This window comes from Primulina tabacum, chromosome 12 (genome assembly GCF_025594145.1).
Source record: "Primulina tabacum isolate GXHZ01 chromosome 12, ASM2559414v2, whole genome shotgun sequence".
In the NCBI taxonomy this organism is placed as follows: Eukaryota; Viridiplantae; Streptophyta; class Magnoliopsida; order Lamiales; family Gesneriaceae; genus Primulina; species Primulina tabacum.
In genome coordinates, this window is record NC_134561.1 from 6,988,853 (window position 1) to 7,015,983 (window position 27,131).

The 27,131-nt window shown below is 36.1% G+C and overlaps 1 protein-coding gene across 3 annotated transcripts; it reads left to right on the forward strand.

Annotated features, from left to right (window-relative positions):
* The first annotated feature begins 30 nt into the window (after positions 1-30).
* On the forward strand, positions 31-3,756 carry LOC142520802 (uncharacterized). 3 transcript variants are annotated; one of them, XM_075623939.1, is made up of 6 exons: positions 31-175; positions 981-1,085; positions 1,182-1,355; positions 1,628-1,726; positions 2,349-2,591; positions 3,197-3,756. In XM_075623939.1, the coding sequence occupies exons 2-6, from the start codon at positions 1,011-1,013 to the stop codon at positions 3,413-3,415; spliced, it is 810 nt and encodes a 269-aa protein (XP_075480054.1). In that variant the 5' UTR covers positions 31-175; positions 981-1,010; the 3' UTR covers positions 3,416-3,756. The 3 variants fall into 3 exon arrangements, with proteins under 3 accessions (XP_075480054.1, XP_075480055.1, XP_075480056.1); XM_075623940.1 differs by lacking the exon at positions 31-175 and adding an exon at positions 200-422; XM_075623941.1 differs by lacking the exon at positions 31-175 and adding an exon at positions 242-260.
* The last annotated feature ends 23,375 nt before the right edge of the window (positions 3,757-27,131 follow it).

Consider the following 27,131-nt stretch of genomic DNA (forward strand, 5'->3'; position numbering starts at 1 on the left):
CTTCCTGCCATTTTATTTTCTTATTAAACGGGACGATCTCGAACTAATAATATCTCGTGTCACCTTATGGTTGCCATGATTTCAATCTTCAACTTATCATACTACTGGGTTGACCAGATTTTCTCTGAAGTTACATAATCTTGGAAATATTTATTCCTTAAACCATATTATTCTGGTACTTCATCTTCTCCAAGTAATTTTTCTTTACTGTTGAAAAAAATCGAATCTGTGCTAAATTTGACTCTCTTGGCATGTTCTGAGTAATGGGTTTTTTTTTTTTATTAGCTGTTCTTTTGTTGAATTCTTGTGGATGATGCTAGTCGTGAAGAACATTATTAATCTTAAATTTGGGATTTCGTGTTTGAGAAGGCTATGATAATGGGCATCTGTTTGAGCTGATTTTGAGGATGATATCCTGCATAGTAATTAGCTTTGATCTCTGTGTTTCCGTGTATGATTTCATGTGGGCTAGGAGGGATTTGTGTGAACTGATTTTTTTTTAAGGTCGTTAGTTTTTCCTTTTTCTTAAATACATTTTAGTAGCATGATACAAAATCTGAATAACGTTGTGTGAAATGTTTTAAATTTAGTCTAAGCGAATACCAAAGGTTGATTTGTATTTAGTTGAATTGACATGCACTACAAGCCTATTTGCGAGGGAGTTGGGTTCTTTAGGCCTTCTGGTACATGCTTTGGTGTAGCTGTCAACGTGGCTGTCTTAATAAATTCAAAGTAATGTTTGGACAAGGAGAGATTCTATTCTAGTCTGTTTACGTATTGCCTTGCTAGTTCTCTATCTGTGGAAGCCAAAAGGTTGGTGGATTATGTGGCCTTTGATCCATCATTTAGCGGACAAGTTACCGAGTTCTTTTTATGATTGCTTACGATTTCTTAGCTATAGAACTGCGATAAAAATTGTTCTCTTTTCAAGATTTTGTTGTTCGATTTTATTTATCTTGTCTCGTCGAAATTTATTTCAGTCAATTACTTGAAGAAAAGCATTGAGAACTATGAACATTAAGTTCAAGAAACCCTCTCCAGATGGGGGTGGGAATCCTTCGTCTCTGGAAGAAGAGCAGGGAAAGGTATCTTTAGTCTTCTATCAAGGATTTGTAGGTAAGTTTGCTCACGGATGCCAGTTTACGGCAAGGACGACTGGTTAATAATGTGTACATTTGCAGATTAATGAGGTAAGAAAGTTGATCGGGCCACAGCCCAAACTGGCCAATTACTGCTCGGACGAATCCATTTCAAGATACTTGAGAGCGCGGAACTGGAATGTGAAGAAGGCAGTTAAAATGCTTAAAGCAAGTTTGAAATGGAGGTTGGAGTATAAGCCGGAAGAGATTCGTTGGGTGAGACCCACTTACTTAAATAAGCAAAATAGGTCATGAGGGATACCCAAGCTAATGCTTAACATGGGGTGCACGATTCTTCCGTTTTCCATATGACATCTCCAAATCTTTTCGTTTTAAGTCTAATGTATCTTCTCCTCTCATATTTGAATATTTACAGATTTCTAGTAAATTTTCAAAAGTTCTAAGTTTGTTCAGTTTCAAAATAGGTCATGATTGATTCTGATTCAGTTTGCTTTATGTTTTCATGTATGTCTACATTTGGAAAACAGGAAGAAGTTGCACAAGAGGCAAAAACTGGAAAAATATACCCAACGAGTTATAAAGATAAGTATGGGAGGACAGTTCTTGTCATGAGACCAAGGTGCCAGGTGAAACATTGAATTTCTCCTATTTTTACCATTTAGTAAAAATCCTTTGGATCTTAAGGGTCTACTGATAATTTTCTATAGAATATTTTGTAGCTGTTGATTTCTTTTTCCCATTTTTTTTGTTTGGAAAAAGTAGCTGTTGATTTCTATTTGCCTTACTAAGTTGATTTATCTTGACTCCATAATCGTTGTCAGTCAAGTTTTGTACTTCCACATTATATTGCAATGTTGGAAAAGAGCTATCGAAATATGACAGTTGATTTTTACTAATTTAAAATATTTGAGTTGCATTGTTATATTTGATATTTGTTAATACGGTCAAGACTTTCTCTTTCGATGATCATATTATCATTGCTAAGGTCATGTAAAGTTGCAAGTTGGTGCAAGTAGAAGGGTGGTTACTGGAAACAACAATTGTTCTCGTTGGAAAAATAACTATTGAAACATGTTGCTTGTATTATAAATTAATATATTAAAATATTTGAGTTATACTGTAATCGTTTACTAGCTTTTTTGGTAAAGCACCAAACACTTGGTCTTATGCTCGACTTTTGGGTGGTTTAATGAGTTCATTTTCCTTTCTGGACTTTCTTCTTAATTCTCATGTCTTGTATGTTCACAGAATTCAAAGTCAATAGAAGGGCAAATTAAGTATTTGGTTTATTGCATGGAGAACGCAATTTCAAATCTTGCCCCTGGCCAAGGACAGATGGTTTGGTTGATTGATTTCCATGGGTTCAGTTTGTCCAACATATCAATCAAGGTCACCCGGGAAACAGCTTTTGTCCTGCAAGAGCAATATCCTGAGAGACTTGGTGTCGCAATTCTATACGATCCACCAAAGATTTTCGAACCATTTTGGACGGTATCTTTTCATTAATCTAACTTATGTTATGTTACATTTAAGATTCTTATATGTATTATATGCATTTCTATGTGCTCAAAAAGCTTTTGATTGTAGTATTGTTATTCCGTAGTATGTAATCACTTCTTGAGCTTTTTTACGGTCATGAACTAAAACTTCTGCTATAGCAATAAAAAAATCCGGGACCAACTTTGCATTAAGAAGTCCCCATAACCATAAAATTAACTGCTGGACAACAGATTGAGATATTTCGATCAATCTTCATCCAGGAATGTTCGTGCTTCATATTGTTTAGCTATTGAAAGAATTTCCTTGTTCTTTTCTACTTAGTCATGGCACGATTGCGTCCAAAAATTCCTCGGCTGTTTCTATTCCATGATTATTGTCTTCTAAAATGATCAAACTAATGGATAGTGAAGTTTTCCTGGTTATTGGTTTCCATCTATCACTTCACAAGAAACGTAGGAAATGTTAAGTCGTACTTGTGAGTTTTCTGAAATTATATTTCCAAATGTTGAATAAGGGAATGTGGCATGTGCTTTGTTATGTTCTCTATATGTTTCATTACTGAGTTTATAACTATGTGCATGGAATGTGGTTTACAGATTGCAAAGCCCTTCTTAGAGCCGAAAACAGCGGACAAAGTCAAATTTGTATACTCAGATGACCCCAATTCAAGCAAGATTATGAGCGACTTGTTCAGCATGGAGCTGGTTGAGTCGGCTTTCGGTGGTAAAGATGATACTGGTTTTGACATCAGCAGATATGCCGAGAGGATGAAGGCCGATGATGAAAAATGGACGCGTGTTTGGACAACTAATTGATAATCTCTCAGCTGCATCTCTGCCACCTGCTATCTCTACCTCCAGTTTCAATGCTACGAATTCAGACTGACTCATATGTAAAAGTAGACAAATCCTCATCAGCTAGGTATGGAGTAGATGATGTTGATGCAATGGTTGGTAAAGCTCTACTGTCGAAACAACAATAAAACACCAGGCAAATGTGGTGTGATTTAAATAGATTGATTTAGGATCTTCCTAACTGTTAAATGATTCGTGGCTTCAAAGCTTAGCCACCATGTATTCTGTTAGCAAACAGCTCCTTTCCAGGAAAGAAATAATTTGTTCAACATATTTTTGAACCAAAGGAAAGTCTTCAATCACTCTTCCTCCCCTTTTCAAAGTTATCCCTGCTTTTTTAGCTTCGACTATGATCAGGAGCCATTGGATCAGTCGAACCCCCCATCCCGCTCCCGACGTGTAAGGAGGTATGGATCACTTTGGTGCAGCAACGAGATAATCCCACTTCTTTTGGATGTCTCTAGTTTCTTGGCCTTCTATCAGACTCTCCAGATGCAACCAGACGTAGATCACCCGATGCAGCAAGGACAACCCCCTATGTTTCTTGCATGTCTCTAATTTCATAGGTTTTATACATGAATCCCTCCAACTGCAATCAGATGTAAATCACCAGTGCAGCAAGGATGATACCCGATACTGTTTTTCGCATGTATCTAATTCTTGGTTTCTTTACGAAAATCCAATGACGTCGATTTTATAACAATGATGGCCTGTTTTGAGGAAAATATTTCAAAAACATAAAGGAGCAAATAAGATTCTTAATTTTCGTTTGGACAAGTATTTTAAAAATATTTTTAGTATTAGTGAAAAGAACGTAAAATGTCTTTTGAATAAGATTTTTGTAAAATATAATTTTTAAAGAACATATGAAATGTGTTTTTTTATGTTTTTAAAATAAAAAACATGAATTAAACGATAATTATTATTTTTAATAGAATTATAATACAAACAGATTTTTAATCTTTTGTTTTAATAGTTGTCCAAACAACTTTTCAGAAAAAAAAATATAAATTAATTGTTCAATTACATATCTATTATTAAAATGGTTGAAAACAAGAGATTGAATGTTGAAAATAAAAGTTGTAAATATTGAAAATTAGTGTATGTATGTAATGATGTATTTATTTTTGAATTATTTTCAAAGAAATTCTATAAATAGGTCTTTCAAATTTGTGAAAAAAACACAACTGAGTGGAAAAAAATTCATAAAAGTGTGTAGTTTAATATATTTGTGAGTTTAAAATTTTTAGTTTTTACCATAAATTTTTACTTTTAACATGTTATCAGCACGATACTCGAAGGGTTGGTTCTCCATATTTTTCCAAGCTCCAAAATACAAGAAAAATATAACAATATTCAAAAGTAAGAAAATTTATTTTACTATTTATTTATTTTTATTGTGTATATATTTAATATATAATATTATGTTATTATATCAAATGAGTATATGACATCTCATTATAATGACGTGATGTGAATTATATTAGTACACTGCTTTATATATTTTTATTGTGTTACTGTTTATTTATTGTATATATATTTAAATAATATTATGTTATTATATAAAATGAGTTTACGACAACTCATTATAATAAAATAATGTGATTATTTCACTGTTTATATACTTTTATTGTGCTATATATTAATTATGTATATATATATTTGTATATGTCACAGTATTATATAAAAGAAGTCTCTTACAGCTCATTTTAATAATATGATGTGATATACATAATTATTTAAACATGATTAACATTATATAAGAAAATTTACATATACATACATTTATTTTTTAAGATTTTGTAACGGTCATAAAATGGTCATAAACGGCTAGTTTTTATCCTATAAATATGATTTTACAAACACATTCAATCACTCAAAACTTACTCTTCCTCCCTAAAAATTTTCTTCATCAAAATTTTCGAATAAGAAGAAGAAGATAGTTCTTTCAAGGTTATTTTGTATAATTATTGAAACGACCTCGATTTTTTTTCTAATTTTTAAACCATAAATTCTAAATTACTAAATAAAATAATTTAACAATTTAAATCTCAAGTGCATAAAACAAAATCCTAAATCATCACTTAACCAAAACTTCCTAAATTGACCTTTAAAAAGATCAACTAACAATAAATAAAGCATAAAAATATCTCTAATAAAAATCATGAACATAAATCTTTAAATTATAAATCTAATATGCACTTTTGCAGAAACATAAAGGCCCTCGAATGTGTACTGCTTCACTTGATCGACTCTGTAAAACCCGTTAAATCAGACTACGTATAAGCCATGCATAATTTCTAATATTTAAATTAAAAATGATTTCTTTATTATTTAAAGCATTTTTAAAGTTGCTAGTCAGGATTATTTATTTTAAATCGCATAAGTTTAGTTTTATATTTTCAGTCAAATAAGCGAGGCCGGACTGGAGTTGGAGTATTGAGATAAAATTTATAATTAAGAAAACATTCCTAGAATTTATTTAAGATAAATAATAAGTCATTTTAAAATAAAAGAATGTTTAAGGATTTATTTAATTAACTTGAGATAAGTAGTAAATAAGTTCCTTTATGTCCAATAATTTAATTTAAAAGCCTAAATTAAAATATGTGAACAATTGAGATAAGTTAATCTAGGCTTATTTTAATTAAGGAATTTCAACTTAACATGTTAGTAATTAAACTTAAAGAATTAGCCATGCATGCAAGATAATTATCATCCTAAACTAATTTATTAATTCGCTAAAATACCTAATGGGTAGATAAAACTTTAAAGATTTAAAATACAAGATTTAAGTAATATTTCACCTCATTTATTTAAAAGATTTTCGGTCACCGCTTTGTAGAAGATTTGAATTTAGTTGACAACTGACAAACTTTGATTCTTTCCTTATCCATCCTTGGTAGATAATCCCTTCATTTTTAATCAACAATAATTAATGATTTAAGTAATATTTCTCCTTCATTTTTTTGTAGAAATCGGCCACTCCTTGGATAGAATTTAAAATATTTGGCAACCCTCCATCTTTAATTCATTTCCTTATCTTTTCTTGGGAGATAATTCCCTAACCATTTAATCTTCAATAATCATTAATTAAGCAATTTTCCTACCCATATTTGTAAGCAAGAAATCGGTCACCACCTCATTGTATCTCCCTCAAATCAAATCAATTCCCTTATCTCTCAAACTCTAGGATAGAAAGATTTGACCTTGCCATTCTATCCTCATTTAATTAGTAGATTTCCCTTTATTTCTCCTAGCCATTTTCCCTCTCCATAATTTCGAAAATTTCAGAGCATTTCAGTAGAGATAAATCATGAGAGTCCAAGGAAAATCAAGAGAGAAAAGTAGAAAAGCAAAGCAACTCCGTCTCCTCCGCGCCGTGTCGTCGTAAAAGATTTGTTTTCGTTTCAAACAAATCCAAGGCATGTTTATATTATTTCTTTGCTCTTCAATCAAGTTATATAATTATTTTAAAAAATTACATGATCATGATTTCCATGGCAAAACAGAATTTGGACAACAACTTTCAAAGAAAAATCTGCACAGAATTTCGGTCCCCACTTGTTCTTCACGGTTTTGATGTTTTTGTGGTTTCAGGGTTGGCTCGATTTCCAGGGGCTCAAGGATGCTTATGGTCATGTTATAGGGTGTGCTAGGAAGGTGGTAGTCCATTAGTTGCAGCCCCTTTCCCCCCTTGCAACACGTTTTGACAGCAACTCCCCATCATGTCATTTTGTGTCCCGATTTGCATGTTTCTTGTCTAAGGTGAAGATTCTGATCTTGGCTGCCCTAGGGGCTATAGCCATGGTTAGAATCCTTCCTTGACATGTTGAGGACGTGACCAAGATGCACTTTCATGGCTTGGTTCATGGTCCCATCGGTTTTCAAAACAAACAAGAACAGCCCCCTTCGGTTTTAAAATTCTGGTTTTTGTTGAGTGTGTTGAGTTTCGGTTTTGAGGTGTCAAGTGGGTTGTGGTTGGCTTCTAGCCCTTAGCCATGACTCATACAACACCTTAGCATGTCTAACATGGACCATGGTTAACCTCATAGCCATTGGATCCTTCATTTGACAGCAAAACAAGCAACACCCCCACGCGTGCCATGTGTGTGTTCTCTGGTGAAGCTTGTATTGTCGTAGGTGTTGGCTGGAATTGTGGTTGGCCTAGGGCCCTTAGCCATGGTTCAAACCATACCTTAGGATGTTGGTAAGAGGCTCTGGTCGGTGGTTCAAGCCCCAATGGCCAATAGCCTCGCAAATGAAGCGATGAAAGCGCAAGCGCTGCTGCTGTAATTCTGGACAGCAACTTGGCGCTTCGGTTCAGAGGCTCGTCTGAGTCCTTGGTTGGCTTTTAGCCTATGGCCTTGGACTGGACAGTACCTCATCGAGTTAGGAAGGTCATATTTTTTGCCGTTTGTGATTCGGTTAAGTTTAGAGGTCGTACGAGAATTTACGGTGCAATGTGCCAAAATGACTCTCGAAAGAGCGTTTCTTGTTTTTGGCCTCCATTCACCAAATTTCGACTTGCACAATTTTAGGAGATTTATTTCATCATTTTAGGTGTATTTTAATCATGACTAAATGATGGTTCGATGTCGGTTCGGGTTGGTACGGCGTCATGGTTAGAAATTTAATTGTTGGTCTAGTTGGCCCCGTTTTTGGGTTCAATGACTGAGTTATTTTCAAGGAAAAATCATTTGCATATTTTTCATGTAAGAATTAGGTCGCAGCGAGCCTGGGGACGATCCAACCCATTCGGTAAAATAAAACAGGATATTTAATTTTATTACGTGCATAAAAATATAAAATGTTCATTTTTTAGATATATGCGCTATTGCATGTGGTCACCTCACGTTGATGGGATTGCAGCTTATCATGGGATTATTACCTCATCCGGTGGTCACTGACCTGTTCATGTTCATGTATTGGTACGGATATCCAGTCCAAGGGCTGTGATGATCTCTACCGTCCAGTATACTGTGGTTTAGTCTTATCAGACAATTCATTTCACGTTATGGGCCACTTGCGTAGAACATATTCTCAACAGAAAATTATTATATGCTATTTCATGACAGGCTCTATCGAGCATACATTTCACTTACGATTTTTAGTTCAGTTATGTACGTATTTATAATTACTCATGACATGATACTTTCACGTTATGCTTTACGACATGATATCTTTACACGGCATGAAATTTTATGATATATTTACTTGTTATCTACGATATATGCATGCTTTGTCTTTAGACTCACTAGACTTGATTGTTGTAGGTACTGATGAGGTCGGGACCGAGGGCGGGGACCAGTGAGCTAGCTTGGGTCGGCAGTAGTAGGAACACGAGGACCTCATTTATCAGTTTATTTATTATTTTATGCAAACTCATTTTATCGCGATGAATTATATTAAGTTGTTGCTTTGAAACAAATATTTACTTCCGCTGCTATCTCGACATTTAAAACTTTTATCCCGCTGCTACTTTAAACATTGAATCTTTTATCAGTATATTTTATGAATGAGGCATTTTATTTATTTAAAGAGAAAATTTTAAATTATTCCGTAAATTTTCAAATACGAATTTAGAGGCCTTTACAGACTCAATCGTCACCGCCTCCAAAAATCATCAAATCCTGCATCATACAAACCTAGTGAGTCTATAAACTCAGCACGTTCTAAACATGGATAGCAAATAATACATATACATTCACATACATTTAAAAATCATATTTTTATTTAAAATAATTTTTTGAACATAAATAAACCATTAAAAATCATTTAAGCATAATTAAATCATAAATAGTAAAATCATTTTAAAATAACTTTAAGCATAAATAAATCTTTGAAAACCATTTAAAAATAGCTTTAATCATCATCATCATAAATCATATATCATAAAAATCATTTTTATCATAAGCTTTTAATCATATATCGTTTTGGGTGAAGTTTGATCCTTTAAAGTGACTAGCTTTTATCCTTTGGTCGACTCCAGTCTTAGCTCTACATGGTCCATGGGGGTGTGCACTAGGCTTCACCATGAAAATACGATCGTCAGGGCTCCCTCGGGGGCCTTTTCCCGTAAATGGGCTCCCTCTGGGGCCTTTCCCCCTCACGACATCCCTACAAAAATGTAAGTTCACCGTCCTCAACATAAACGGATCCCCCACAAATCATATATCATATATTATATCTTTTGTCACAGTCAATTCACATCCCTCAAAATATTTTTTATTTTCTTTAAAAATCATAAAATAAGACAGCTTTCCAAAAATTACATTTTAGACAGTATAAATTGCACAGCTTTACCATAAATCGTAAAAATACATACATAAATCGTAAAAATATATATTATCATCAAAATCATCATAATAAATCATAAAATATTATTTTACATGCATTATGATCCTTCGGGACGCAGCCAATCGTTTTCGTATTTTCCTAAGTGTAAAAAGACTGTTTTGCCCCTGGACGTAAAAATTCTCGAATTTATATTTTTCTAACATTTAATGACATGGGATTATTCTAAATAATTATTTAAATTTAAATGAATTTTCTCATATTTTTATTTGGCTTAAATCGATGACTTTTAAATTCATCTTTAAATAAGATGCATTAACGCGTTTTAATCCCGAATTAAACCAAACCTTAATATAAAATTCTCAAATTAAAAGCTTAGACTTTTAATAATTATTTAAGCTTAAACATAATTTTTCATAATTTTATAAAGCTTAAAACTAGGCGTTTCAATTAATTCGTTAATTAATGTTTCGTGCGGCAATTAAATCCCGAAAAATTCCAAAACTCATTATTTTGATCCCAAATTTCAAACATAATATTTTTAGTATTTATTCTACTCTTCAAATTCATGAGCCTTACCCGTGGACCCATGGATTCAATTTTAGTTCTTAAATTCGAAATATTGACACCTAATCAAAACCACCGAGTCATCTCCCAATTTACTCGAGCCGCGCCCGAGCCACCTTGAGCCAAACCCTAGCTAACCCTCCTAGGCACCTTCCTGACCAAGCCTGGACCAAAGAACAAGCCACTAAGTTGCTCAAACTCTCCTGGACAGAAGCACCCCAAACCTGCATGTGTGTGAGCGTGAGTTCCTTGGTGCAATAGGACTCCTATCTAGCCTAGGCCCCTTCCAGCCGAGCCACCACTGAGCCACACGACCCTAACCATCCCTGGACCATGGCCAGCCCCTACCCAGACAAGCCCAAGCCCTGAACCCAAGAGGCGAAGCACATAAATCAGAAGACAACCTGCGCGCGTTCCTTTGCTGCTGCGCTCCCTCACGTTTTGTTCAACCAACAGCGAGCCCACCACTCCAGCCCCTGAGCTGACCCCTGACCATCATCCTAGGACCCTGGTGGACAACCTAGCCCAGCCTCGAACCGAGCCACACCCTGCAACTCTCGGCCACAAAGAAAATTCCCTTCGAGAAGTGTCCTATCCAGCGTGGACTCCTTTCCCAGCCCCAAGCTCGAACCCTAGCCGCCCTAGGACCCTACCTAGCCTTCGAACCTGATCCTGGCCAAGCCCTCAACCAGCCCTGGCCAGCCCCCAAGCCCCATGCAAAACAACGAGTCACTTGGACCAAAACATGCACACAAAACTCAAACTCACGGTTTCTTTGTTTAAAAATCCTACGGTTTCCAGCAGCCTTGTTCTCTAAATTATTTTGTCATATTTTGGCTATAAATCTTTCATAATTTATCATGTATTGGCAGCGTGTCCGTCGGAATCAAAAACGTTATTCAAATAAATATAAAATCGTTAAAACTTTGAAAATACGTAACGTACCGTAATATAATCGAACCCATTTATTTTTCATCCATAATCAAATAAAACACACATAATATGATTTGTATGATGTTTGAAAAGATTTAGAAAACGTGCCTTTGCGTTTATAACGCTCGAATATACGATCTTCGGCGAGGGTGCGACGTTGGACGACCAGACGACGAAGAACACAAGCTTTTTCTTTCCTCCTATTTTTCAAAAATCTGAAGTTTGTGTGTGTGTGTTACACGGCTGCTAGGGTGTGAATTTGTGGTGTTTTCAAAGCATAGGTGACTTATTTATAAATAAATTAACATGCTAATGGGCTTTAACTACAAGAAAAACGCCCAACAACAACGCACATACGACAACGGTTTTTGTGATTATATTTACGAATAGGTATGCAAAGTATTGATGAAGTGCTTTGTGTTACGAAGAGGTATGCAAAGTCTTGAACTGTATATTTGGTAACAATTCCAGGTAGGTTGACGAAACAGAGCTTGTTGATTTGTGAATTGATGTTATGACTTTGTTTCGAGTATATAAATGTTGTTTGGAAATTTTTGGGATGTCCTATTTAAGGGGAGGTCATGCCGAAGTTTCTATTTTCTTCAGTATATACTAGTTACACTACAAGAAATTTCAGAATCAACAACACAAATACGACAACGATTTTAACTAAAACCGTTGTTAAAAAACTTTTAACAACGGTTTTAGTTAAAACCGTTGTCGTAGATCATTTTTTAAGCAAAAGACAACGGTTTTTATAAAACCGTTGTCTTTTGGGGGTCAAAGACAACGGTTTTTAGGGTCAACAACAATGGTTCTGTAAAACCGTTGTCTTTGAACGTTTATGACAACGGTTTCATGAACCGTTGTCTATTAGCGTGTTTTTTCGGACAATCGACAACGGTTTTAGAAAACCGTTGTCGATTAGCGTGTGCTTAGAATAAAACACAACATTATTTAGCGACGGTTTGCCTAAAACCGTCGCTAATGTTAGCGATAATTTTATCTATATCGTCGCTAATTTGAAATTAGCGACAGTTTAGCTAACACCGTCGCTAACATTAGCGACAGTTTAGCTGAAACCATTGCTAATATTTGCGACGGCTGTAAGCCAACCGTCGCAAATTCAAAAATTCGATCCCGCCTAAACATCCCTCAATTTTCCTCCACCACTCTCTATAAATACCTGCAAATTCGCTCCATTTTCTTTCACTTCACTTCACAACACTTAAAATTTTTTTCACTTACACGATTTTACAACTTTACAACACTTAAAATTTTTATCTCTTACACGATTTTTTACCACTTCAAAACAATTAAAATTTTTATCTCTTACACGATTTTATCACTTCACGACACTTAAATTTTTTTATCTCTTACACGATTGTACCAATTCAAAACACAGATTTATTAAATTCTTAATTTTTTTTTATTTTACCTAAAATATTAGCGACGGAATTCATGTATGAACCGTCGCTAAGTAGAGACGGTTTTGTACATGAATACTGTCGCTACCTTTAGCGACGGTTATTATTAAACCGTCGCTAAATTTAGCGACGGCATAAAAAACAGTCGCGAATTAGCGACGGTTTATATATGCTTTCCGTCGCAAATGATATTTGCGACGGTTTTATTTTAGCTACGACATAAAAACCGTTGTCGTATGACATTTTTCTTGTAGTGTTATGACTTTATTTTGCGTATATAAATGTTGTTTGTGTACTCTTTATAATGTCAATATTGTTTGGATACTATCAAAGCAAGGCTGCAAAATTGATATCATTAACTAATTCGATATGTTGTATACAATGTCAAAATTCGCTTAGATTTCAAATTCCTTTGTGTGGGATATATTTATTATGGGAAAACAATTTATTATCGTCTCTATGCACCATTTGTGTTAGCTGCGTTTCCGGTCATGTCTTTGCTTGCAATCTCATCTCTTACATGGGGTTTTAATGGGCTTTCTATGTGTGGATTATATGCCAGGGATGAAATGGCATGGGAAGGTTTTGATGCAGAAATGTTGACGAGGTTTGAGGAGATTGAGGCCGATGATGACAAAAGATTGCAGTATATCCATATTTTCCGTTTGGAAAATTTTGATATTGTGGGACTCTACTGCCACATTGCCACGTTGATGACGAACGTGTATCAAGGTCAATTGCAGTACTAAATTCAAATTTGTAAAATTTTTGTTTATCGTTGGCATATTTTGGATGATGGATTTTGAACATAACATAGCCACAGATTTAACTTGGTAAATATTTTATTTTCGATTGTTATTTTTGGTTTAATTATTATTATATATATTGTAAATTAAAAAAAAATTAATAGAATAATTTAAAATTAATGAAAAAATTTATTAAAGACAACAGTTTTTAATTCTAGTGAAAAAAATTTAAAGACAACGATTTTAAATTGTTGTAGATTCAACAAAACACTACGGTTTTTAGGCGTTGCAAAACTATTGTCGTTGATATAAAAAAAAACGGTCCCAAAAGTGACGAAACTGTGGTCGTTGATATATTATGACAACGGGTTAAAACCGTTGCAAAACTATTTTCAATCGTGCTAAAATACAACGGTCTATAAACGTCGCGAAACCGTTGTCGTTGTTATTAAATAACAACGATTTAAAATTGTTGCGAAACTGTTGTCGTTGATATATTATGACAATATGTTAAAACCGTTGCAAAACTATTGTCAATCGTGCTAAAATACAACGGTCTATAAACGTCGCGAAACTGTTGTCGTTGTTATTAAATAACAACGGTTTAAAATTGTTGCGAAACTGTTGTGGTTGGTGTTAAAGTACAACGGTTTAAAACCGTTGCAAATCCGTTGTCGTTAGTAGTAAAAGACAACGGTTTAAAACCGTTGTCGTTGGTAGTAAAAGACAACGGATTTTATCCATTGTCGTTGAAGGCACTTTCAACAACACCCTCAGTTACAACAGTTTTAAATGGCCTACGACAACGGATAAAATCCGTTGTCGTTTTGCGTTTTTGTATTAGTGTTTGTTTTGGGCTTGCAAGTTTAAAGGTAATTGGGCCTTCTTTAAATAATTAAATTGGGCCCAATAACATTTAATTAATTAAAATATAAAAGTTTATAAAATTAGTTTCTCAAAAATAATATTTTTGATCTTTTAAAACTCTTTGTTTGCCCAAAACCGGCTTCCTGGGAAAAATCGAGCTCGACTCGTAAAATAATTCGAACTCCAACATTTTTATGAAAATTAAATCATTTTTAAATCATATTAGGAAGCCTTGTCATTATTTAAATAAAAATACATATTCTTTTCTTGGTCGTCATGGGTCTCCTTTTCCCTGCCTATTATTGAATATTCGGGTAAATTTCTTAATTTCATGTAAACGTGTCATATAATCATTTAATCATGCAATTATACATTTAATCATATAATAAACATCATGCTAACATTTAAAATCAATTAAATAAAACAATCAAGCAATTAAAATAATTTTGCATGCATGTGGTTTACGTATGTTGATTTTTCGGACGTTACAATTATTTTTGTTATTATACTCACCAGTCATGTATTTATCGGAGAATATCCGCCTCGCGTTTTTTCTTTATTTTTAGAATGCTTGTACTTATAATTTATCTGTTACTTTTTATTATCATATTAATAGATTTAGAATTTAACTAATAAAATGCATTGTTATTTTCTAGTACCACCATGTCAAATTTGGCAAAGCTCGAATTTGTAGCGCTCGATATTATGGGAAAAATTTATATGCCATGAATTCTCGATGTAGAAATTCATCTTGAATCATTGGATCTAAGTGAGACCATTAAAGAAAATGACATCTCATCATCACAAGAAAAAGCAAAAGCTATAATATTTTGCGTTGACATCTTGACGAATGATTAAAATGTGAATATCTTATTGAAAAAGACATCATGGCTTTATGAAAAAGATTAAAAGAAAGATTTGAACATATAAGAGAATTTATACTTCCGACCGCCCGTGATGAATGGAATACGTTAAGATTCCAAGATTTTAAGAAATTCGGTGATTACATTTCAGCGATGTATCGAATAATCTCGCAATTAAAATTTTGTGGACATGAGGTTACAGAATCGGAAATGCATGAAAAACATTTTCACTTTTCACGCATCAAATATAACTCTACAACAACAACATAAAGCAGCTAATAATGAGAAATCATCAGTCCAGACCCACTGGATCAACATAATTTTCAGAAGTAAATGTTGTAAGTAAAAATGAATTTAAACATGGAAACCAAAATCAAATACTAATACAAGATTTTGGTCGAGGTCGAAATCGAGGTCGTGGACGTGGAAGTGATCGTGTTCGCGGTCGTGGTTTTGAAAACAATCGAGATAGTTACTTCTATAACTCATCTCAAAAAACCATCACGAACTATCCACTAAAAAGGCATCATAAGAACATGAGTATTAATGAAAATCGCTCAAAACGATTTGAAAGTCCTTGTTTTAGATGCGGCACTCCAGGACAATGGTTTCGTGTTTTTCGAGCCCCCGAGCACCTTTGTAAGCTCTATAAATAATCGATAAAGAGGAAAGGAAAAAAGACCAACTTCACTGAACACAATGAACGTTTGAGTGATTCAACTTATTTTGATGCTTTAAATTTTCTGAATGATTTCTCTGAAAATGATCAATATATTGGTAGAATAAAAATGTAAATATTTTATTTTTCACGTGGTCATATGCTAATATTTTATTGTAAAATTATGATATGTGTTTGATTACATATGTATTGTCAACAATTTTTTTCTCATTACATTTTTTTTCAAAATTCAAATATGGAAAATTCTTTGAACAAAGTTAAACAAGGAACTAATCACAATAAAGTTTGCATATCTGATAGTGGTACAACGCACATTATTCTCTTAGATAAAATATATTTCTTGCAACTGAAACTAACAAAAACAATGGTGAATACAATATCAGGTCCTGTAGACTTGATAAAAGGTTGTGGTAAAGCACATTTTGTGTTACGTAATGGTACTAAATTTCTGATAAATGATGCATTGTATTCACCACAATCGAAAAGAAATTTGTTGAGTTTTAATGATATATATTTACCTGGATATGATACTTAGACAATAAATGAAGGAAATGATATATATGTGTCTTACCACATATAAATCATGAAAGAAATATGTAGTTGAAAAACTATCAATGCTCCCTACTGGATTGCATTATACACATATAAGTACAATTGAATCAAACATGGTAGTTGATAATTCTTCAATACTGATTAATTGGCACGATTGATTAGGACATCCTGGTTCAACAATTATGCGAAGAATTATAGAAAATACACATGGTCATCCGCTGAAAGACTAGAAGATCTTTCAAATAATAAGTTTCAATGCAAAGCATGTTCTCTTGGAAAACTTATTATAAGACCGTCACCAGCTAAAATCCAAACTTAATCACCTATGTTTCTTTAACGTATTCAGGGTGATATTTTTGGGCCAATTAAGCCACCATGTGGACCATTTAGATATTTTATGGTATTGATTTAAGCCTCCAGAAGATGGTCACATGTATGTTTATTATCAACTAGGAATGTAGCATTTTCAAGATTACTTGCTCAAATAACAAAATTGCGGAATCAATTTCTCGATCATACAATCAAGAAAATTAGACTTATTGTGCCGTGAATTTACTTCACTGACTTTCAATGATTATTATATGTCAATGAGAATAACTGTTGAGCATCATGTTGCTCATGTACATACACAAAATGGTTTAGCTGAATCATTGATTAAACGTCTACAACTGATTGCTAGACCAATTATTATGAAAACAAAACTCTTTGTTTCTATATGGTGACATGCAATTTTACATGTTGCTGGATTAATTCGCATTAGATCAAGTGCATATCATAAATACTCCCATTGCAGCTTGCTTTTGGTAAAGAACCAGACATTTCTCATCTGAGAACTTTTGGAAGTATGATATATGTGCTTATTGCACCGCCTCAACGAACAAAAATGAGATCTCCAAAAAAGATCGGAATTTATATTGGTTATGATAGTCCATCAATCATTCAATATATTGAGCCTCAAACATGTGACGAGTTTACAACACGTTTTGCTTATTGTCATTTTAATGAGGAAATCATTCCAATGTTAGGGGGAGAAAATAAACATATCGAAAAGAAAATTACATGATATACATCATTATTACATCTGGATCCAAGAACTAAACAATGTGAAAAGGATGTACAGCAAATTATGCACTTGCAAAGAATATAAAATCAAATACAATATGCAATTGCAGACAAAAAAGGGGTAATTAAATCATTTATACATGCTGTAAATGCCCCTGCTCGAATTGAAATTCCAAAAAAACAAATTGAAGACACTCGTGATGCCATTAAACACTTGAAGCATGAAAGACCAATCGATTCCAAGGATAAAAATCCTCCAAAAAGAAAAAGCATAGAGAAACACGATGATCACAAAATAGAGAATGATATTCTGGCAGAAATACATGATGATGAAAATATTATGTGAGAACCACATACTGATGAGAATCGTGAAATCTCTATCAATTATATTAATACTTGAAAAATATGGAACCGAAAAGATATAAAAGAAATTGATGAGATGTTTTCTTACAATGTGGCATTTGACATCATAAATGACAATGAAGATCATGAACCAAAATCTTTTGGTGAACGTAAAAATCGACAGGACTGGATAAAATGGAAAGACGTCATACAGGTTGAATTGGATTTGCTAAATAAATTTAACGTTTTTGGACCTATAGTCCTTACACCCGAAGGTCTAAAACCTGTTGGGTACAAATGTGTTTTTATTTTAAAGCGAGATGAGAAAAATGAAATTGTAAGGTCCAGGAAATTTAATTTACGTAACCTGAATGCTTGCAATCTAGGATTTTATTTAAATTATTTATTTATTTATTTTTATGCATTTAATGAATAATTATTGCATGATAGGGTTCATTTCACGATTTTTTAAAAATTTCATGCATTAGAGTTTCTAGATGCATTTCGCGCTCGATCGAGGAACGGAGACCGGGGAAATATTAGGAAAATTATTTTTATTACATGTTTAATTTTTATTAATTAATACGAGGTTTTTTAAGTGTATTTTTCAAGAAATGAGCTTTGTTGGGTATTTTTACCCGTCATATCATATTTTTATCGGTACGCAAATTTTATCAAAATGGAGGAATTTTTTAGGGTTTGGGCAATATTTTCAAAAATGTACCAAAACGAAATATTTTTCTAGAATGTGTTTGGATTTGATGGGCATATTTTTAAGCTTATTGGGCTCAAAATCCTTCTAATCCTTTTTAAAACAAAGTTAGGGCCCATTAGCACTTTAATTACCTATTTAACTACTACCCTGAACATAACCCTATTCCATCAATCGACGCCCCAGTATCCAGCAGTTTTCATGTGAGATTTCCAGCAGGTTTTCAAAGCTTCACAGCAGCCAAGCCTCGGTTCTCCCCTTTTGATTCAAGATTAATTAATTCCCCGCTCCTCCAGCGCCTCCCCGACGCGTTTCTCTCCAAGTTTTCGTTCTTATATCATCGAGGCATGCCATGTATTTTCTTTTAAGCATCATTTACGTCATATAGTTGCTGTGATGTGTGCCATGTATGTAGAAATTATCGGCCTTGCATGTAAAAACGGTTTTCCTTCATTCTATTGACATGAACCCGCATGTCTTTGTGTATTACTCACGTTTTTCTGATTTGTAGTGTAAAGGGGCATAGACCTTTGCTGCTAGGGGGATTTTCACATCAAGGATGGGAGGAACTAGGAGCTGGAGTCACGTGTGGTCGGGTGGAAGTGTAGCTAAGCGTGAATTGCCGAGCGGGTATTGTTTTTGGGATATATCAGTGGGTTGTGAGAAAGCCGGCTGTGCAAGGGCCATATCTAGACATGAATCAAACCCTGGTGAGTCGGAGTCATGGTCCAAGATGGCTCGAACATGGCTAGAGCTGATCACGAAGCCGGCCGATCGAAGGGTTGGTTGTTGGCCGCGAGTTGGTGTTTTGGTTGATCCTCAGGTATTCAAGTGTTGGGGCGTGCATGGCTGTAAACGAGAGTCATGTAGGTCCATTAGGGTCCCTAGGTTGGCTAAGACAGACTGAAGTGTGGCTGGTTCGATCGGTTTTGGGCTAGGATCGAAAATTATGGGAAGAATCGCACCTAGGGTCGCACTTGGGAAGTTGCAGAATTTTTCCAGCAACATTTGGGTTATGGTCGAGAGGTTTAGGAGTCTGGTCTTGAGGGTTCAAATACAATAAATGTGTTTATAAGGTGTGGTTTAATTTTGGAATAATTTGGTTAAGTTTCGGTTCGATTCGAGCTAAAACCGAGACCCTGGTCCAAGTTTTAAAACGAATCGGTTAATTTTTGAAACAAACTCAAGTTTACATCTAAGAAATTCTTATAAATATGTTTTGGGATCTTATAGGGAGTTTGGTAAGCTTCGGGTCAAAATTTAGAGGTCCAGGAGTAAAATAATCATTTTGAGTTTTCTAGGGGCAAAATGGTCATTTTGCACCAGGTTGAGATTTTAGTCCTGGCAGCGTCCTGAGCACATATTTATCATGTTTTAAAATGTTTATGCATCATGTTTATGATTTTTATGTTATTACGAAAAATACGGTGTATGTTTGGTTTCAAGAAAAATTTACGTATATGCATGTTTTTATTAAGTGGTGAACATGATGACACGTTTTGAAGGATGAGATTTGGTTGTCACTAACACAATTATATGAGATATTATGAGTGTAGGCCAAGGCATAATGGACGGGTAATGCTTTCGCTGATGTCCCCGTCGTCGGGTACTGCTGTTTATAGATGGATCCATCGAATAGAGCTGATACGATAGAGCTGATACGAAAGTCACAACTAATGAACTGAATTCAATTAAAAGAAAATGTATACATATATGATGATATGATGGGACATGTTTTGACAGGTTATGATTTTATATGACACGTTTACGTTCATGTTTTTTTAGTTCATGAAATGTATGTTGATTAAGGTATTTTCACTGCTGTGCGCTACATATATGTACTTGCTATTAACTGTAACATACCGTACTTTTACTACTCAAAATTTGCGGAAGAATTACAATTTTTCTTAAATAAACGTGAACAATCAAAATTTGCTAAAATAAATAAACTGTACGCCTCACAAGTTGTCGCTACAACAGATTTGAAAGTTAAAGTTTGACAAAAGTGTTCAATATTTTCATAAAGCTTAAAACATGGCGGTCCTCGGGTTTAGCCTCCCGCTCAGTCCAAGCCTGCTCCTCGGTCCCCACCTTCGGTCTCCTCATAAACATCCTCACCTGCATCGATCAAGACTAGTGAGTCTAAAGACTCAACACGTATAAACTGGAAGTAACGAGTAGTACATAATAAAATCACATGCAACTTTAAAATAGGACATACATACTGAAACTTGAACTTGCATAATAAAACTGAACATACGTACATACATACTTAGACGTGCCATCAACATAAACTTTTCTTAAACGTGCTTGCATACATGAACATACTTGAACATACATAACTTCATCATTTTGCGTAGAGGATGTTTCAAAGCAAGTGACCCATAACATAATTCGCCTGATCAGACTAAACCACAGTACTGGGATGACAGAGACGTATCCACTGCCACATACATGAGATCGCCGTTCATAATTTAACGGGCTGATTGGTCCACGTTCATAATTTAACGCTTTCCAATCACGATCTAAACACGTTCATAATTTAACGGGGTGGAGAGGTCCTCGGCCACATTCACCGACTTCCAAACCCATTCATAATTTGGTCACAAGACATTTAGCATACCTCAAAAAGACTTGAAATATTTTCTTTTGCACGTCAACATACTCAATTGGCGTTGAGGGATACGTTGGACTTCGATTGGGGCCGTTGCTGCACATACTAATCATGAATTTACATGCTTAACTTGCATAACTTAGACGTAGGTAATCATGCCTACTTACGAGTTCATTCAATTCCTTAGGACATTCTAAAATTCCCATGACCCGACCTTGTAAATCATCGTACTAAACCATGACATCAAACCCCGAACATGCTATATAAAATTTTTCCCAAAATATGAAGGACACGGACCCCGTTCCTAGGTCCGGGTAGGGGTCCGTGTTCGTGCGCTAAAATGTGTCGTGCAGAAGGAGGAAGGCACGGACCCCGTGTCTAGGTCCGTGTAAGGGTCCGTGTGCGCGCGCAAATTGACACCGAAAAGAATACAAAGGCACGGACCCCGTGCTCTGGTCCGTGTGGAGGTCCGTGTCCGTGCGTAAAAATGACGATCAAGAATACACAAAGACACGGACCCTGTTCCAGGATCCGTATTCGGGTCCGTGTATTCTCGTTGGACGCGAATTCACGAAAATCCTGTACGTGTCATGCTTAACATTCTAGACTCGTTTGTACGGACCAAGAACCGACACCTCGAGACACATCCTAACATACCAAAACATCGAACGAATTACATACAAGTACCCAAAGCAACGACGTTCACCCTACGACACATACAATTCAAAAACGTGGCAATTGACACCAAATCGGTTCCTACGACTTCTAGTGTATTCGAGTGCCTAACAACACCGAACGACATGTCAAATAACAACCCAACATCATACTAATCATAACTAGACGCAGCAACGATCACCCGTCGATTCCCAATGAAGCCTGCAACAATAAAATCTCAAAAACGCATCAACACATAATTTTCTGAAAAACGAAGTTTGAGCAGTCCCACGAAAAACGTCATAACTCACTCAATTTTTATCCAAATATTTCGAATTTTATATCAAATCGAATGTATCAAAAAATTCTACAATTTTCACGTTAAAAGTTTTCTCAGAATCCCGACCGAAAAATCTCAGTTTTCAAAAGAACAGCAAAAATGGGATTTGAGATCTAAACTTGTTTCAAAACTGATCCAAATCGTTTTCCGATCAAACAACGAACGTCACCCATGAATTTTTACACATAAATAACAACGCAACGCATAATATGACAAGATCGATGCAGAAATAACAGAATATACGTGCCTTTTAATATTTAAAATACCGTAACGACGATATCGAAGCGGAGACGGAGTGAGGGTCGATCTGGGACGAACGTGGCGCTAAAATTCTTGAAGAAAACCAACGAAAACTCGCTAGGAAATATAGAGGGATGGGCCGGCTGCTTCTAGGAGTAAGAAACCTAGTAATTCTCCTCTCAAAAGTAATAAAAACTGAATGAAATAAGTGTGTGTGTGTTTTGATCGGTTCTAGGTGTGTGTAAAAGTGTGTGTGTGTGTGTGATTAGTAATTTAGGGAAAAATTGCTTAATTAAATAATAAATAAAACTATTTAAAATACTAACACTGTTTAAACTTTAGTAAAGTCCCTCAATTAAAATAATGCACACAAAAATGCTAATTTTAAAAGTTTTAAACTCTTAAATAACTAAACACATAAATAAGGCTTTAAAATGCTAAACTAAATAAATTATTTAAAATGCCTCTTCCTAGCTTTTAAAATAAAATATCGCATTTAAAATTGCCAAGAATCGTCCCCGGTCTTTTCCTCGATCCCGCCTCGAATAATCGCCTGAAACATGAAACATGAAACTCGAAAAACATTTTAACGTGCATCGCATAAACATAATTAAGTTAAAATAATGCATTTAAATAATTCATGCACTACTAGGACTCGTTTTAAAATTAAATAAATGCTTTAATAATTAAATAAATGCATGGGTTATACGTGTACTGAATTTGGGCACTACAGTTCCTCCCCCACTTATATAAATTTGGTCCTCGAAATTAAATCTTACCGAACAACTCCGGGAAGCGGTTCATCATGTCTGCTTCTGACTCCCAAGTGGCTTCCTCCACTGATTGGTTCAGCCACTTGACTTTGACCAGCTTGGTCACCTTGTTTCGAAGTCTCCGCTCCTGTCTGTCTAGGACCTGGACGGGTCTTTCCTCATATGACAGGTCTGGAGCCAACTACAACGGCTCATAACTCAGAACATGCGAAGGATTAGCTAGGTACTTCCTCAGCATCGAGACGTGGAACACATTGTGTACCCCGGCCAGATTCGGCGGAAGGGCAACGCGATAAGCTAGTGTCCCAAATCTGTCAAGGATCTCGAAAGGTCCAATAAATCTCGGACTCAGCTTGCCTCTTTTTCCAAATCTCATAACACCCTTTATGGGCGCTATCTTTATAAAAACGTGATCACCTACGGCAAACTCGAGATCCCTTCTCCTCTTATCGGCATAGCTCTTTTGGCGACTCTGGGCGGTCTTCATTCTGTCTCGAATCTTGACCACCACATCTGCAGTCTGCTGAACTATCTCCGGGCCAAGTTCTGCTCTTTCACCAACTTCATCCCAATGAACTGGTGATCTGCACTTCCTTCCATACAACGCTTCGTAGGGAGCCATACCTATCGATTATTGGAAACTGTTGTTGTATGTAAACTTCACTAGAGGTATCTTCGATTCCCAAGTCCCTTGGAAATCGATCATACAGGCCCGCAATAAATCCTCCAAAATCTGGATCACTCGCTCAGACTGGCCATCTGTCTGCGGGTGAAAGGCCATACTGAAAAGCAATTTCGTCCCCATGGCTGCATGTAGGCTCTTCCAAAAGGACGATGTGAACCTCGGGTCCCTATCGGACACAATAGAAACTGGGATCCCATGCAATCGAACAATCTCCCGGATATAAAGCTCCGCGTATTGCGTCATGGAGAAAGTCGTCTTTACTGGTAAAAAGTGCGCTGATTTAGTGAGTCGGTCCACTATAACCCAAATGGAATTCGATCCTCTGACTGACTTTGGCAACCCAACCACAAAGTCCATTGTAATATTCTCCCATTTCCACTCTGGGATGGGGAGTGGCTTAACCAATCCTGCTGGCCTCTGATGCTCTGCCTTCACATGCTGACAAGTGAGGCATTCAGACACAAATCTGCGGATGTCTCTCTTCATTCCTGGCCACCAATAAAAAGTCTGTAGGTCCTTGTACATCTTGGTACCTCCTGGATGAATGAAATACGGAGATGCGTGTGCCTCTGTCAAAATATCTTCTCTGATCGAATTGACCCTAGGCACCCACATTCTGCCTCTGTATCTCACAATACCATCTGACACTGTGTAGAGTACACTGCCCTTGGCTTCATCCTTCATCCTCCAATTCTGCAACTGCTCTTCTGAAGGCTGGCCCGCACGAATACGGTCTAGCAAAGAAGATTGGACTGTCAGATTAGACAGCCTTGGAGCTCTTCCCTTGCGAAAAACTTCTAAATCAAACCTCTGAATCTCAGACTGAAGAGGTCTCTGTGCTGACAACTGTGCTACAACTGCCACTTTCCTACTCAAGGCGTCTGCGACGACATTAGCCTTTCCCGGATGGTAGCTAACCTCAGTCGTAGTTTTTCACCAATTCTAACCACCATCTCTGTCTCATGTTCAGTTCCTTCTGCGTGAAGAAATACTTGAGACTCTTGTGATCGGTAAATATCTGACATTTCTCGCCGTACAAGTAATGTCTCCAAATCTTCAACGCAAAGACAACGGCGGCTAATTCCAGGTCGTGAGTCGGGTAGTTCTTCTCATGCACTTTCAACTGCCTGGAAGCATAAGCTATAACTCGACTTTGTTGCATCAGTACTGCGTCTAACCCGAGCTTAGATGCATCGGTGTATAGCAAAAAATCACCTTGCCCTGTTGGCATGGCTAACACTGGCGCTGAAATAAGAGCTTGTTTCAAAGTATCGAAGCTCTTCTGACACTCGCCACTCCACACGAACTTAACATTCTTCTTGGTCAGCGAAGTGAGTGGCACAGCTATGGACGAAAACCCCTGAATGAACTTACGGTAGTAGCCGGCTAATCCCAGAAAACTGCGGATCTCTGATGCATTCTTCGGTTCAACCCATTCTTTAACGGCTGCTACCTTCGCTGGATCCACCTCAATGCCGCTGCTAGAAATTATATGACCCAAAAATGCTACCTTCTCCAATCAAAATTCACACTTACTGAACTTTGCAAATAACTTGCGACTCTGCAAAGTTTGCAAAACTGTCCTCAAGTGCTGACTGTGCTCCTCGTGGCCCTTCGAGTAAATAAGGATATCGTTAATAAATACAATGACGAACTGGTCGAGGTAAGGCTGAAATACTCGATTCATGAGATCCATGAAAATTGCTGGAGCATTAGTCGCTAAAAACTCGTAATGTTCATATCTACTCCTGAAGGTTGTCTTAGTTTTACTTTACTATGACCTCGAATTCTGACTTTTCTCACAATTCCCAATATTAGAAATGGAGGTTCAAACTTATCTTATCTCACTTTCCTTATACTATACCCGTAATGTTCATCGATCTATTACCTTAGCATTTATGCAGTTCAACCTAAGAAATCTTAGTTCTACACTCAAAAGTTAAACCTTATCTTAACCCAGTAATAACATTGACCTACGATCCTTGAATCGAATCTTTACCTTACGACACCAAACTTACGTAACTTAGCCATTTATAAGTACATCCCAAATAAAGATTGTTGCAAATCTTAAATTTCGAGTAACATTAATCCATAAAACCCCAAAATATACATTATCGATATTCTGCTTAGATAATAAAATCTTCCTAGCGTCAAACACATGCTTAAACTATTTCCTTCCCAATAACGTTATAGTTGAGGCCTAAGAAACTTAAACCCTCCTCATTGGAACGAATGTCACACTTTGACGTATCCTCAGTACTTAATTCATTCTAACGTATAAAGCTTAATAAGATTCCCCATGTTAATAATGGACTAATTCTAATAAATCAACTTCGCTTATAACCCACAGAATTCTAGAATCCTCATATAAAGATTTTAAATTTCTTACTCGATAAAAATCTTAATATTCGACCATTGCTAACCTATGTTGAATACAACTAATTCCCTTTTGTTTTTATTTCATCAAATATCCCCGTATAATCACCTATTTCATAAACTTGAAATTAAAGCTTACACAACCAAAGTAGTCTTAGATAACCTAATTCCAGTACTCATATCCACTTAATCCTAAGTTTCTTAATGACTTACGAAGATTCCTCAAGACGAGGTGCCTGATAGGGCCTCTTGCCCTGCCTATCGACCTCAATGTCCCTCTAGTCCTGCTCTGTCGCCAAAATTCTCGACACGGAAACTGCATAAGTCGTCGGACCAGCAACCCTCACATCACGACGCAAGATCGGCCGTAACCTACAATAAAATGCCTCAACTTCTCCCACGCATCATTCGCAATCAGGGGTACAAAATGACACCCCCTCTCAAACTCCGCAACGCTGCTATCCCCCTAACGCAACGTCATAAACTCCCTAGTCAGTCTGAATCGTACTTCCTCATTGAAGTAATTGGAGTAAAAGACCTCCTTAAAGTCATCCCATGACAGAGTTTGCAGATTCACTGACATGGACCCGCTTTCCCCCCATAGCCTGGCGTCCTCTGTCAACAAAAAGGTTACACATCTAACTCTGTCTGCATCCTGCAGCTCCATAAACACAAAGATTACCTCGATGGACTTAATCCATCCTTCTGCTATCATCGGGTCAGTAGTCCCCGAGAACTCTTTAGGATCCACCCTCCTAAACCTCTCGTAAACTGCTTCCGGTCTGGGCCTCGCCCCTGCATCCACTGTAGCTTGGTTCCCCGCAAACTATGCGACGAATTGAGTCATCCCTACAAGCTTCTAATCCTGCATATCTGGCGGTGGACGAGGAGGAGTGGCCCTCTTCCCATCCTGGGCTTCCCTATTCTCATCTCCTGCTTCACGCACAA